Raw genomic sequence first — 14,839 nt, forward strand, 5'->3', positions numbered from 1 at the left:
AAGAGAATGGCAATAATCGTGCAAGCTAACAAACGGGCCACAAACGGACAAATAATGCTGCAGTACAACAATGCTGTGCAGAACAGCATCTCGGAACGCACAACTCGTCGATCCTTGTCAAGAATGGGCTATTGCAGCAGACGACCACTGCTAACAGCTAAAGAAGAAGAAGAAGCGGCTCCAGTGGGCACATGATCACCAACACTGGACAATTGAGAAGTGGAAAAACATTGCCTGTAACATGGCAGCGAAATCAGTTTACTTGAGTGGCCTGCTCAGTCCCCAGACCTCAACCCAATACAGCATCTTTTGGATGACATGGAACGGGCTGTTTACAGCATGAATTAACCGCCGTTGAATCTGCAGCAACTGTATGATGCCATTGTGTCAGCGTGGACCAACATCCCTGTGGAGCGTTTCCCACACCTTGTAGAATGCCCTGAAGAATTCAGGCTGTACTGAAGGCAAAGGGGGGTCCGAACTGGTAATAGATGGATTTTTGTGTCTAGATATTTTACTCAAGTATGACTGTGTACCTTTTCCACCACTGGCAGTGGCGCTGTTTCTCCAAGTGCTTTAAGAGTAAAAAAAATACGTTTTGAGCAAAATCATTTTTTCATGTTGCCCTCTGATGTCATCGGCCTCCCACCTTGATTGAGGAAAAATAGAGGAGCAATAGAGAACATTTGTGCCATGTCAGAGGACACCTGGGCCACCTAACGAGATATGCCTATTGTTAAGAAAATCAGGTGATAAATGAGCTGAAAAGGAGACTGGAGTTCTGTGGGTATTCCACTAAAACCCCTACTTCTCTGATCCAGACTTGGTGTCCTTAATCTTCTCACCTGTGGTGCTATGTAGAATGATGCCAACACAGCTTACAAAAGTTATGGCAAGAGGATGAAGCCAATTTATACTAGGAAGTGATTATAATTATGCATTGTATGACTTTGATAATGATCTGAGCAACTATATTTTGATAAGGTGTATTTCAAACATGTACTGTGTAACTATGTATACTCTAATTATTTCAAACATGTTAGTGGTACCACCCCACAGAGGAATGATAAGAGTGTGACAAACAGCAGATGGGAAGACTACTCATCTACTCAACCAGCTAGACCATATCATTGTAACCTACCTCATTTGTTCTTGCCTGGTTTCACATGTACAACACAGAGAAATGGACAAAGCATAAACAACTTGTAGGTGTTCATGTGACACAATTATAACAGTTGTTTTAAACATTTTTACATTTCATAGCTTGCTTTTTCTTAGAGGTTTAGCTAAATAATGTTGGCGTTAGACTTACTGAAAGAAAATGTGAAATCATGATTTATCAAATGAACTGTTCATAGAGTGTAGAAACAGTTCAAATAAAAGCGTTATCACTCAAACACACTAATAAATACATGATCACACGACCTGTTTTGAGTGTCTGTCACGGTCATCCTCCTCTTCATCTGTAGAGGAGAGGCGAGAAGGATCGGAGGACCAAAATGCGGCGTGATACGTGATCATCATGAATTTTAATAAAGAAAACACTGAACACTATACAAAAACAGTAAACAAAATAACAACCGTGACGCTAATGCGAGCTGCGCTGAAACAAGCCATCAATATAGACAATCACCCACAAACAAACAGTGCAACCCAGGCTACCTAAGTATGATTCTCAATCAGAGACAACTAATGACACCTGCCTCTGATTGAGAACCATACTAGGCCGAAACATAGAAATCCCAAATCATAGAAAATCAAACATAGACTGCCCACCCAACTCACGCCCTGACCATACTAAATAAATACAAAACAAAGGAAATAAAGGTCAGAACGTGACAGTGTCATATTATTTAATAAAATAACTGGTAAAAAGATACACCAGGGTGCGAGGCTGCCGAGGGGAGGACGGCTCATTATAATGGCTGGATTGGAGTGAATGGAATGGTATCAAACACAAGGAAAGCTTGTGTTTGACGTGTTCGATACCATTCCGTTCAAGCCATTAGTATGAGCCCGTCCTTCCCAATTAAGGTGCCACCAGCCACCTGTGGTACTAACTATTAAAACCTCATCGCTTGAGACTCTAAACTACTAAAATATCTCCATACACTATGTACATCCATTAAAAACATTTGATTCAAAATATGGAGTGTTGAGAATATATGAAAAACAATACACTGAGTGTACAAACATTAGGAACACCTACCCAATACCCCCCCTTTTCCCTCAGAACATCCTAAATTCGTCAGAGCATGGACTCTGCAGGTGTCGAAAGCATTTCACAGGGATGCTGACCCATGTTGACTCCAATGCTTCCAACATGATGTCCTTTGGGTGGTGGACCTTGATACACACAGGAAACTGTTGAGTGTGAAAAACACAGCAGCGTTGCAGTTCTTGACATGCTCAAACCGGTGCACCTGGTACCTACAACCCATAACCCCTTCAAAGCACTTTGTTTGCCCATTCAGCCAATCCATGTCTCAATTGTCTGCCGGCTTAAAGATACTTATTTACCTGTCTCCTCCCCTTCACCCACACTGACTGAAGTGGATTTAACAAGTAACATCAATAAGGGATCCTAGCTTTCACCTGGATTCACCTGGTCAGTCTATGTCATGTTTTGTACACTCAGTGTATATTTCAATATTACCTATATTAACACTACAAAGTCATTCCAAAATAGTTCTTTACAACTGAAAATACTTACCAACAATACTTCATTAAACATTTAAGTAATATAAACAAATAGTGTGTTGTCAATATACTTAATGTAAATAAGTTACATGCAATTGTTTGTTCATTCAATTGTTCATACTCTAAGAACGTGTGATTTTTAAGCCATTGTAACATTGCCATACTTTACGATAACCAATGTTAACAGAACAACAACAGTATAAAGACTTGTGTCTTACATTCAAGTGTAGTACAATTTGTTTTGGTCTTATGGGTAATGCCATTTAACCTATCCCACTACAGTATGTCAGAATATTAAACCTATTGTCTTTGTCTGTTATGGATCATTCTGACCTGACATGATAAGTCAAACATAAATACGGTATTATACATTGACAGTTGCTCTGCTTGACACCTGCACTTTCAAAAGGGGAACAGGCTATTCAGCCCTATACAAGGTTGACAATAATAGAACCGCCCCATTCTGCTACAGGGAGTAGAGTTTGAGCTGCTCCTCCATGTCTCCCTCAGTCACCTCCCCTAGTGCCTCCTGGTTCTGCATCAGCAGGAGAAAGATGGCCGCCAACTGATCATTTTGCACCCTAGAACAGATACACACAGACATGATGGCATCGCTTCCAATGCCTTGGTCTATATGACAAACTTACAAACTCACACTCATCAACACACACACAATGGATACATATAACAGAAACTCAGTGTACACAAACAACACGTGACATCCCAAAAAACACACATGATTGTTACCTATGTGTGTGTGTGTGTGTGTGTGTGTGTGTGTAAGACATACACATACAGTGGCTTGCGAAAGTATTCACCCCCTTGGCATTTTTCCTATTTTGTTGCCTTACTACCTGGAATTAAAATGGATTCTTGGGGGGGGGGGGGGGGGGGGTTGGATTATTTGATTTACACAACATGTCTACCACTTTGAGGATGCAAAATATTTTTTTTTGTGAAACAAACAAGAAATAAGAACAAATAAAACAGAAAACTTGAGGGTGCATAACTATTCACCCCCCAAAGTTAATACTTTGTAGAGCCACCTTTTGCAGCAATTAGAGCTGCAAGTCTCTTGGGGTATGTCTCTATAAGCTTGGCACATCTAGCCACTGGGATTTTGCTCATTCTTCAATTGAGCAAAACTGCTCCAGCTCCTTCAAGTTGGATGGGTTCTGCTGGTGTACAGCAATCTTTAAGTCATACCACAGATTCTCAATTGGATTGAGGTCTGGACTTTGACTAGGCCATTCCAAGACATTTAAATGTTTCCCCTTTAACCACTCAAGTGTTGCTTTAGCAGTATGCTTAGGGTCATTGTCCTGCTGGAAGGTGAACCTCCGTCCCAGTCTCAAATCTCTGTAAGACTGAAACAGGTGTCCCTCAAGAATTTCCCTGTATTTAGTGCCATCCATCATTCCTTCAATTCTGACCAGTGTCTCAGTCCCTGCCAATGAAAAACATCTCCACAGCATGATGCTGCCACCACCATGCTTCACTGTGGGGATGGTGTTCTCTGGGTGATGGGAGGTGTTGGGTTTGCACCAGACAGCATTTTCCTTCCATATGTTTGGGGAGTCTCCCACATGCCTTTTGGCGAACACCAAACGTGTTTGCTTATTTTTTTCTTTAAGCAATGGCTTTTTTTCTGGCCACTCTTCCGTAAAGCCCAGCTCTGTGGAGTGTATGGCTTCAAGTGGTCCTATGGACAGATACTCCAATCTCCGCTGTGGAGCTTTGCAGCTCCTTCAGGGTTATCTTTGGTCTCTTTTTTGCCTCTCTGATTAATGGCCTCCTTGCCTGGTCCGTGAGTTTTGGTGGGCGGCCCTCTCTTGGCAGGTTTGTTGTATGCCATATTCTTTCAATTTTTTAATAACGGATTTAATGGTGCTCCGTGGGATGTTCAAAGTTTCTGATATTTTTTTATAACCCAACCCTGATCTGTACTTCTCCACAACTTTGTCCCTGACCTGTTTGGAGAGCTCCTTGGTCTTCATGGTGCCGCTTGCTTTGTGGTGTTGCAGACTCTGGGGCCTTTCAGAACAGGTGTGTATATACTGAGATCATGTGACAGATCATGTGACACTTAGATTGTACACTGGTGGACTTTATTTAACTAATTATGTGACTTCTGAAGGTAATTGGTTGCACCAGATCTTATTTAGGGGCTTCATAGCAAAGGGGGTGAATACATATGCACCACTTTTCAGTTTTATTTTTTATTTTTTTTAAACAAGTTCTTTTTTTAAATTTCACTTCACCAATTTGTACTATTTTGCGTGTCCATTACATGAAATACAAATCCATTTCAATTACAGGTTGTAATGCAACAAAATAGGAAAAACGCCAAGGGGGATGAATACTTTTGCAAGGCACTGTGTGTCTTCTAATGTTCTAATAAACACAGCTATAAAACATATCCTGGGGTAGAATGGTGCTTCACAGTTTATTATTGTCATCATTCACATACTGGCTGCCCAATAAAAACACCTCAAAAGACCTTCTTCCAGAGGGCTTCAATCTCAAGTCCAACTGAAGTTAACACCTACCTAACAAAGGCACATCAACTAAGGCACGTCTTAAACATACAAAGCTCTACTAGTTACCAGAAATCATATGCTGAGTGGTGCAATGAGAACGGCTATTATTGCGTATGTACATAGAGAGATTTAAAGTTATGATATCATCATCATTAATCCATGTATGACCTTACATAGAAAGATGCAATACATGACAATACTGATTAGCATTGTGTATGTAAATGTACTACAAAATGTGCTACAAAGTAGGTGAGCAAAACTTAATGATGAGATTAATTTAATTTTAATTAGATGTGCTGATATGGAAAAATGGGTGGATTACTGGGTGGAAATGAGTATGAGGCTTAAACAAGCATTGGTTTTAGACAAACTGGCTTTTAATAGTCAAGAGTTTACAAAAGCCCAAAAACATCATGTTTAAACAAAACATTTCAATCTCTCTACAAAAATCACTACGGGTTGTCATACACATATTCCATTTTAGCCATTCTATCTACCGAGCTCCAGTCCCATATGAAAAGAAGCCCATTCATTGTCAGTGTGCATTGGTTACATACTTATAAAGTGACAAAAGACCCAGTGATCGTCAGAGTCAGGACAGAAGTGAGATATATGGTTTTCTCAGCATTCAGAATGCCATCATTAGGCTATTTGGATGTTACTGATTGGCATTTGTTACATTAGTTAAAATGTCTGGGACTGGCTCACAATGGACAGTGGCCGCACAGACAAAGACTTGGGTAGAGGGGGCCTTTGCATGCAAAATCGCTTGTCATGTCTTTAAATCACAGTTTCATATTTTAAAACAATGAAAAACAACACAACCCTTCCCTACCCCTTCACCAATAATAGCTATTTAAACACTTCCTTACTGTATTGGTATTGCAATGGTCTTCCATTTCTTCTAAACCAGTGGTTTCTGACCTTACTTTTTTCTGGAACTTTTTTTGCACACCCCAAACGTCATACTCTGTAATAAGCATGGATGTATTATCTTCAAACATTCCTTTGCGACTATCAGAGTCTCAGAATCCAGAATGAATCATTCCTGCTCTAATCAAAAGGATGGACGCCACCAATAAGACAGCAGATAGAAAGCGAAGGGGGCGGGGACTAAAGATTCACATAGGCACTTGTGTGTTTGGTGTAATGCAGCATGCTATTCACAGGCAGAGTTGAGCAATAGCCTTTAATTCACATCCTTCAAAAGTAAGAAAGAAGGAAAGAAAAGGGGAGAGGACAAAAAGCAACATATATTTTCCATATCAACAGCAAAGTTGCCGGACAATCAACAGAAGAGATCGCTCTTCTCAGCAGAGGTTTCAAAGGTTCTTCTTCAGTGATCACTTTTCACAAAACAAAGTAAAGAATAGAAAGGTGTGGGTGTAGAGTCATTCCGTTTCTTCATCGCCTACTCAGCTGCACTGGAAAAAAGAGAGTACTAATATGTCAGTACAAAACAAACAGTTATGTATTGACAAATATAGCTATTTCATTGATATTATTAGCCAGTTATTGTTATTAGCTTAAGAGTCAGAAATGTTAAGTAGTATTGGAATTTGACTGATATCAAACTCGTGACTTGGAAAAGAGTGAGATCACTCACCATTGTCAGGATTGTTACTTCAGCATGCATCAGGGTTTAGTAGTTTCAAGAGACCTAAAGCAGACAGTGCTCTGACCAAAGGTTGATCAAAACACACCCGGAAAATAGCATACCACCATAGAATACCCACCACCACAGATCCCCCTCCCCCACTGGTGTACGGTGAAGTTGCCCCTAGATGCTGATTTTGGGTCAGTTTTGCATGTTCCTTACTAATTAGGGTTGTGAGAGGGGAAGCTGATCCTAGATCTGCACTTGGGAGAAACTTCACCCCGGAGCACCACAGAGTTCCCAGGCAGGTTAGATTGCAATGTGTGAGATGCATGCCATTTCAAAGGTTAGTATGTCCTAATTAGTGCAATGTAACAAAGAGACCAGATTATCATATGCTTTCTAATAGCTGCAGCAGACATGTGAATGTGACAGCTGAATAATTAACTTTTGAAACAAGCATTCCTCCCCTGGCAGCCTGGTCTCATAGACTAGACGTAACATAGTAAATGTATATCTGGGACACTCCACTTATATGTTACGTTTTGTACGGCCTTTGCAGACTGTACAATTCTAGCCGTTTTATGCCACAACTTTGCCGTCCCAGACAAAATTTCCACGTGTCAAATTCATAGGTCGTAAACTATTATCGGACGTCTTGGCTCGTTCAGTGTGACAGGGTCTAGGTCTGCCGATTAGGTACTGATTAAGTACCGCTACATGCAATCGTAGGCTCTGACAAAGCGGTGTCCTTTATCGCGTAGTGTGGCTGGTGTTATGAGCTGATCCCGGTGACTGACCAATAAGAAGACGGCCGCCACTGAGTATGCACACAACAATATAATTATTGTGAATAGTCAGATTAACATAATAGTTTGAATTAAACATTGAACCTACATGCTGTGCAAGAAGAACGATTTCCCTGTAAATAATCTTGTTTGTTGCTACCTGGTGGGATTTCGATAAATGCACAAAATCGCCAATCAAATTAAACGGACATATAAAGTTAGTATGTGAAAACTATTTCTAAGATGCCTACTTGAATTTATTCAGAACTCACTTCACTCACACATAAGCATTGAGTGAGGCTTGCGCTGCTGGTGCTGGCACATGCTCAGATCAAATACACCGCTGCAGGCATATTGCAGAATGTGACGACAGAACTGAAGCAAATCGTACAATCTGGCCAGGTTGATATCAAGATTTTAATTTGGTAACGTCGCACAGTGTAACGTGATAATCGTTGAAGACTCAATCTGACATACAGTCTGCAAATGCTGAAGCCATTTCCTGCAGACAAATAAATAGTGGCCTCATAGTTGGAATGTTATTAATATTTTTCAGAATTTCATCATTAATAAACTGAAAATCTGGTATTTCTATGTCAAACAGTTTTGATATATTTCAGTCTTCTGTGATATAGCCGTCTGGGCTGACGGCATCCCCAGCTGCGTCCTCAGAGCATGCGCAGACCAGCTGGCTGGTGTGTTTACGGACATATTCAATCAATCCTTATCCCAGTCTGCTGTTCACACATGCTTCAAGAGGGCCACTATTGTTCCTGTTCCCAAGAAAGCTAAGGTAACTGAGCTAAATGACTACCGCCCCGTAGCACTCACTTCCTTCATCATGAAGTGCTTTGAGAGACTAGTCAAGGACCATATCACCTACACCCTACCTGACACCCTAGACCCACTCCAATTTGCTTACTGCCCCAATAGACTGAAAAACATCTTCTATCTCAAGGCCATCAGACTGTTAAACTGCCACCACTAACATTGACTGGCTGCTGCCAACATACTGACTCAACTCCAGCCACTTTAATAATGGAAAAATTGACGTTAAAAAAATGTATCACTAGCCACTTTAAACAATGCCACTTAATAGAATGTTTACATACCCTACATTACTCATCTCATATGTATATACTGTACTCGATACCATCTATTGCCTATGCCGTTCTGTACCATCACTCATTCATATATCTTTATGTACATATTCTTCATCCCATTACACTTGTGTGTATAAGGTAGTTGTGAAATTGTTAAGTTAGTCGTTGGTTATTACTGCATTGTCGGAACTAGAAGCACAAGCATTTCGCTACACTCACATTAACATCGGCTAACCATGTGTATGTGACAAATAAAATTTGATTGGATTTGATTTTTTTTAAGCCCATAACAATGTGTGTGAGGTGTATATTTGGGGCGGCAGGTAGCGTAGTGGTTAGAGCATTGTGCCAGTAACTGAAAGGTTGCTGGAGCGATTCCCCGAGCTGACAAGGTAAAAATCTGTCGTTCTACCCCTGAACAAGGCAGTTAACTCACTGTTCCCCGGTAGGCCGTCGTTGTAAATAAGAATTTGTTCTTAACTGACTTGCCTTGTTAAATAAAGGTGAAATCATTTAAAAAATACTTTGGTGTCAAAGTAGTTTTGTTTAAGACTACCAATAAACAGTCTGTGTGACCCTGATTTAGCCCACTGCAGTAAAAGGTTAGTGAAGGCAAAAACTAAAGTAGGGTGGAAGTATAACGCAAATGTTTTGTTACTTTGCAACTACTTAGCATGTTAGCTACCCTTCTCCTAACACTAACCTTAACCCTTTAACCTAATTCCTAAACCTAACCTTAACCTTTTGTCTAGCTAACATTAGACACCTAGCTAACGTTAGCCACAAAAAAATTGCAATTCGTAACATATCATAGGTTTAGCAATTTCATAACATACTGTATCATACGAATTAAAATTTCTTAACATATCATACAAAATGGATTGTGGACATATACCAATTAAATCCGGGACACTCTATCATACTATTAGAGTGTCCCGGATTTACATTGACTATGTAACGTCTACCCCTGAGTCTAGGTTGCCCCTAGTTGTAACAATGTTGTAATTGGAGATAGGACAGGCATACAGTAATACACATTCTAGATAGACCTACAGACACTGATTGGCTGAACATAAACAGTTTATGAGCAAAACATTTGTTGGGAAGATACCTATATTCCAGTGAGTCAGCCTTATTGCAATAATAATGTTGATCTTTATTTGTCAAGTAGAGACAATAAACATGGCTTGCAAATAGTGGCCTGATTTGCCTTTTCAGGCTACACTGATCAAATGTAGTCACCATCTGGAATAAAAATGCAATTATAGTGAAAGCATTTCAGCTCACACAGACACAGTAAAAAAAATCCCCAATTTAAGTGTCTCACTACCTCGATATTGCCTGCAGAGGGCCCAATGGTATAGCAGCAAAGGTCTAAGGTTCAGGGCTCAGCTATAATTCAACTTCAAAACTGCTCTCTGCAAGGCCCCCTGAGTGTGTACAAGCACAGCTGTTGGCACAAGATTAGTTCAAATTTTGCAGGTGGCTCCTAAAATCAGAGTGGTCCTGATAAAAGTCCCACCCAACCATTAAATTATGAAACTCTTTAATACTATCATGGCAGCCATTTTGGGTGTGCAGTAAGTGAGTAACTGATTTTCTCTCATGCATTTGTTTAGCAGGTGCCACGCACCACCAACCAATTCCAAATGGATTCCCCTCTGGCACCAGCATTAATAGAAGGGGGGGGGGGGGTCTCCCCTGCAGCACTGATGATGACCAACATTGGTGCCCCAGTGCAGTATTTCCCATGATCGCAGGGCCCTTTGTTTTCAATGGCCGTGAGACACCAGCATATGATAACTATTAACTGTATCCTTATAGAACCTGAAGCTCCAGGATATTAGACTGTCTGAAGACACAGGGGGATGTAGATGGGTGGGATGGGAAGGGATGTTTGGGAAGTGATGTACGGTGCATTCGGAAATTATTCAGACCCGTTGACTTTTTTCCACATTTTGTTACGTTACAGCCTTATTCTAAAATGGATTAAATTGTAAATGAGGTATTTCTGTTTTTATTTTTTTTAATAAATGAGCTAAAATGTCTAAAAACCTGTTTTCGATTTGTCATTATGGGGTACTGTGTGTAGACTGATGAGGAAAATAAAATATTTAATACATTTTAGAATGGTTGTAACGTAACAAAATGTGGAAAAGGGGAAGTGGTCTGAATAGTTTCCGAAGGCACTGTAGTTCTGGTGGTCGTTGGCGGGGATCAAACAGAAAGTGTAAAATAGAAAGGATAAAGCAAGCTCTGCCAGAATGTGCCTAGATATGTGCTCTACCACATCAGTGGAAGCCTATCAGCGGCAAAAAGGTCCCTTCAAAAACAAACAAAAACAATAGCCTACAGCCCAATCACCTGGTGTCAAGGTACACTGTTGGTGATGTCATACTAGTGTAATCAGTAAATGGGTGAATGCATCGATACACACTGCTTTCACCAGAGTCATATATGCAGTGCCTTCGGAAAATATTGAGACCCCTTGACTTTTTCCAAATTTTGTTACGTTACAGCCTTATTCTAAATCAAATGTTTTAAATTGTTGTTTTCCCCTCATCACTCTAGACACAATACCCCATAACGACAATGCAAAAACAGTTTTTTAGAAATGTTTGCTAATTTAAATATGACATTTACATAAGTATTCAGACCCTTTACTCAGTACTTTGTTGAAGCACCTTTGGCAGCGATTACAGCATAGAGTGTTCTTGGGTATGACGCTACAAGCTTGGCACACTAGTATTTGGGGAGTTTCTCCCATTCTTCTCTGCAGATCCTCTCAAGCGCCGTCAGGTTAGATGGGCAGCATCGCTACACAGCTATTTTCAGGTCTCTCCAGAGATGTTCGATCATGTTCAAGTCCGGGCTCTGACTGGGCCACTCAAGGACATTCAGAGATTTGTCCCGAAGCCACTCCTTCGTTGTCTTGGCTGTGTGCTTAGGGTCGTTGTCCTGTTGGAAGGTGAACCTTCGCCCCAGTCTGAGGTCCTTAGCGCTCTGGAGCAGATTTTCATCAAGGATTTCTCTGTACTTTGCTCTGTTCATCTTTGCCTCGATCCTGACTAGTCTCCTAGTCCCTGCCGCTGAAAAACATCCCGAAAGCATGATGCTGCCACCACCATGTTTCACTGTGGAGATGGAGCCAGGTTTCCTCCGGAAGTGATGCTTGGCATTCAGGCTAAAGAGTTTAATCTTGGTTTCATCAGACCAGAGAGTCTTTAGGCAAACTCCAAGTGGGCTGTCATGTGCCTTTTTACTGAGGAGTGGCTTCCGTCTGGCAACTCTAGTCTGGCCACTTGGTGAAGTGCTGCAGAGATGGTTGTCCTTCTGGAAGTTTCTCCCATTTCCACAGAGGAACTCTAGAGCTCTTTCAGAGTGACCATCAAGTTCTTGGTCACCTCCCTGACCAAGGCCCTTCTCCCCCGATTGCTCAGTTTGGCTGGCCTGCCAGCTCTAGGAACAGTCTTGGTGGTTCCAAACTTCTTCCATTTAAGAATGACGGAGGCCTCTGTGTTCTTGGGGACCTTCAATGCTGTAGACATTTTTTGGTACCCTTTCCCAGATCTGTGTCTTGACACAATCCTGTCTCAGTGCTCTACGGACAATTCCTTCGACCTCATGGCTTGGTTTTTGCTCTGACATGCACTGTCAACTTTGGGACCTTATATAGACAGGTGTGTGCCTTTGCAAATCATGTCCAATCAATTGAATTTACCAGAGGTGGACTCCCATCAAGTTGTAGAAACATCAAGGATGATCAATAGAAACAGGATGCACCAGAGCTCAATTTCGAGTCTCATAGCAAAGGGTCTGAATACTTATGTAAAAAAGGTATTTCAGTTTTTTATATATATTGGCAACAAAATTTTTAAAAACTGTTTTCGCTTTGTCATTATGGGATATTGTGTGTAGATTGTATTTTTTAAATTTATTTTAGAATAAGGCTGTAACGTAATAAAATGTGGAAAAAGTAAAGGGGTCTGAATACTTTCCAAAGTCACTGTACATATGTACTGTATATGGCTCTGCCCTTCACCAGTGATGTGTCACACCCTGGGTAGTGGGTGAGAGGAGAAAGGAGGGAGGTGAGGTGGTATTTTTGAGACTTGGGATAGGATAAGAGGCTCTGGGGGGGGGGGGGGGGGGGGGTAAATTTGAATGATACCTTACCCATAATCCTTCCTAACTCACAGTGTGCTTGTCGATGTTGCTTATAGAGAGGTAAAGTCAGGTGTGAGCTCTATCCTGAAAAGATAAAGGCAGGGTGAAAGCTGTTATGTACAGCTGTACAGAACTCTACACAATTCCACATCTTAGAAACAGACAACTTAACCACAGCTTTGTCCCCAACTTTGGCACTTATGGCAATGCAAATAGGTTTCACATGCTTACATCTTTTCCACATAAAACCTAGTGCCAAAAGGAAAGCATTGCACTGAGCTTTATGAAGTCAAGTTTAGGCCAAAGTTGTGGTTGAGGTTAATTCAGGCCCAACGGTTGGTGTGGTGAGCAAGTACATGCTGTGCTCTTGTGTGTAAACACATAGGTGAACAGCAGAGGGTACAAGGCACAGGGATTTAGTAACATATAGCTGGGTTTGGGGCTGGAATGGGACTATAGTTAATCGTATAAAGACGTATTAATATATCGTTGGTCATTTAAAACCATGAGTCACTGCTCAGGCTTCAAACAAGAGTGGAAGCATACTCCCCAAAAAAGAAAAACATTCCTGAAACTCAGGGCCCACATGCCTTTCCTCCCTTCCTTCTCCTTCTTCCGCAGCTCACAACTCCATGGGAACATAACAAACCAACAGAGCCAAGCTTGGCAGATATTTTAAGACCTTGATTAAATTCCTGTGTTAGAAGGCACAAGCCACCAATCACATGGCGTTTAAGACATCCACTCCCCTCGCTATAGAAACTGGGGAACCCCCCCCCCAAAACGGTAAGTGCTGCTATTAATCCATGTTATTGCCTTGTTGTCACACCCCTAAACAGAGTCCACATCCGTCCCCTGCACGCTCGCTCACTAAGTCATTCCAACCCCCAGCAAGCATTGGGCCCCAGGCTCACTGCACCACTCCACTAGCAGAGAACAGGACTGGCTAAACCAAAAGATAGGAGGCATCTTGAGGGGTTACATCACATAAGGCCTCCCTCCCTCTGCTTTTGCAAGTTCAAGCCCTAAGATGTGAGAGAGAGAGAAAGAGAGAAAGGCTGTTCGCTCCCTATGCCAGCCTCCCACCACAAGCTTACCAGAGTCTGTAGGATGATGTTTAGCATTACAAACTAACAGTAACCTTTAGGCTTCAAAACAAGCAGTCTTTCTTGTTGTTTTTGTCTCCTTCCTTAAGTGCCCCTCAATTTTCTTCAGTGAAGTTTACTAATCTTATTTTACAATCTGGTGACCTATAAAGATACAGAACATCCCACTGCACACACTGGTTGAATCAACGTCGTTTCCACGTCATTTCAATGAAATTACGTTGAACCAATGTGGAATAGACGTTGAATTGACGTCTGTGCCCAGTGGGATGTCTCAAGTCCACATTTCTTTTGAGGGAGTTAGTAGCTACAGGTACAAGGTCTGGAAGTCCCTCACTGCTTTGGTGGGTTATTGGTTTAACTGTCCACCCTGTGACCAACCCCCTCCGATCTGCAGGGTAAATGTTGTCATAGATGTTGTCATAGCACCTAAATGCCAGGTCAACACACAAGGACAGGATAGGGGAGGGAGGAAGAAGGTGGTTGCATTGGCGTGCAGTAGGAGGATAGGTTAACTAGAGTCATGCTACAGTGCCAGGAGAAGGGGGCCAGTAGGGAGAGAGAGGGGGGCACTCACCTCTGCTCCTCCTCCATCTCCTCCTTGGTCATCAGCTTCTCCAACTTGCTAATCTTCATTCCTGGGGTAAAGTGCACCTCCTCAGCTGATGCCACGTCAGAGAAAACAGGAGGGGCCATGGTCAACACACACTTACACATCATTCATACATACAGTACACACACATGCATGTTCACACAAACGCACGCATACACACAGATACATGTTTGGACGATATCTAAGTCCTATGGGACCACCGTGGCTGTTAGTTACAGTTCTGTT

At 41.6% G+C, this 14,839-nt stretch overlaps 1 protein-coding gene across 7 annotated transcripts in view; it reads right to left on the minus strand.

The window, feature by feature from the left end:
* LOC109884882 (E3 ubiquitin-protein ligase RNF12-B) overlaps window positions 1-14,839 on the minus strand; it is a 38,285-nt gene that overhangs the window by 9,821 nt on the left and 13,625 nt on the right. Inside the window, exons 3-5 of one of the 7 annotated variants that reach the window (XM_031827790.1) lie at window positions 14,579-14,663; window positions 12,905-12,979; window positions 1,426-3,281 (exon numbers count right to left, since the gene is read on the minus strand). In XM_031827790.1, coding sequence (XP_031683650.1) covers window positions 12,946-12,979; window positions 14,579-14,663 — 119 coding nt within the window. In that variant the 3' untranslated portion in view covers window positions 1,426-3,281; window positions 12,905-12,945. Of the gene's footprint in view, window positions 1-1,425; window positions 3,282-5,595; window positions 6,665-12,904; window positions 12,980-14,578; window positions 14,664-14,839 lie in introns of those variants that run through there. The other 6 variants (XM_031827789.1, XM_031827788.1, XM_031827787.1 and 3 more) reach the window with 6 other exon arrangements.

This window comes from Oncorhynchus kisutch, linkage group LG6 (genome assembly GCF_002021735.2).
Source record: "Oncorhynchus kisutch isolate 150728-3 linkage group LG6, Okis_V2, whole genome shotgun sequence".
In the NCBI taxonomy this organism is placed as follows: Eukaryota; Metazoa; Chordata; class Actinopteri; order Salmoniformes; family Salmonidae; genus Oncorhynchus; species Oncorhynchus kisutch.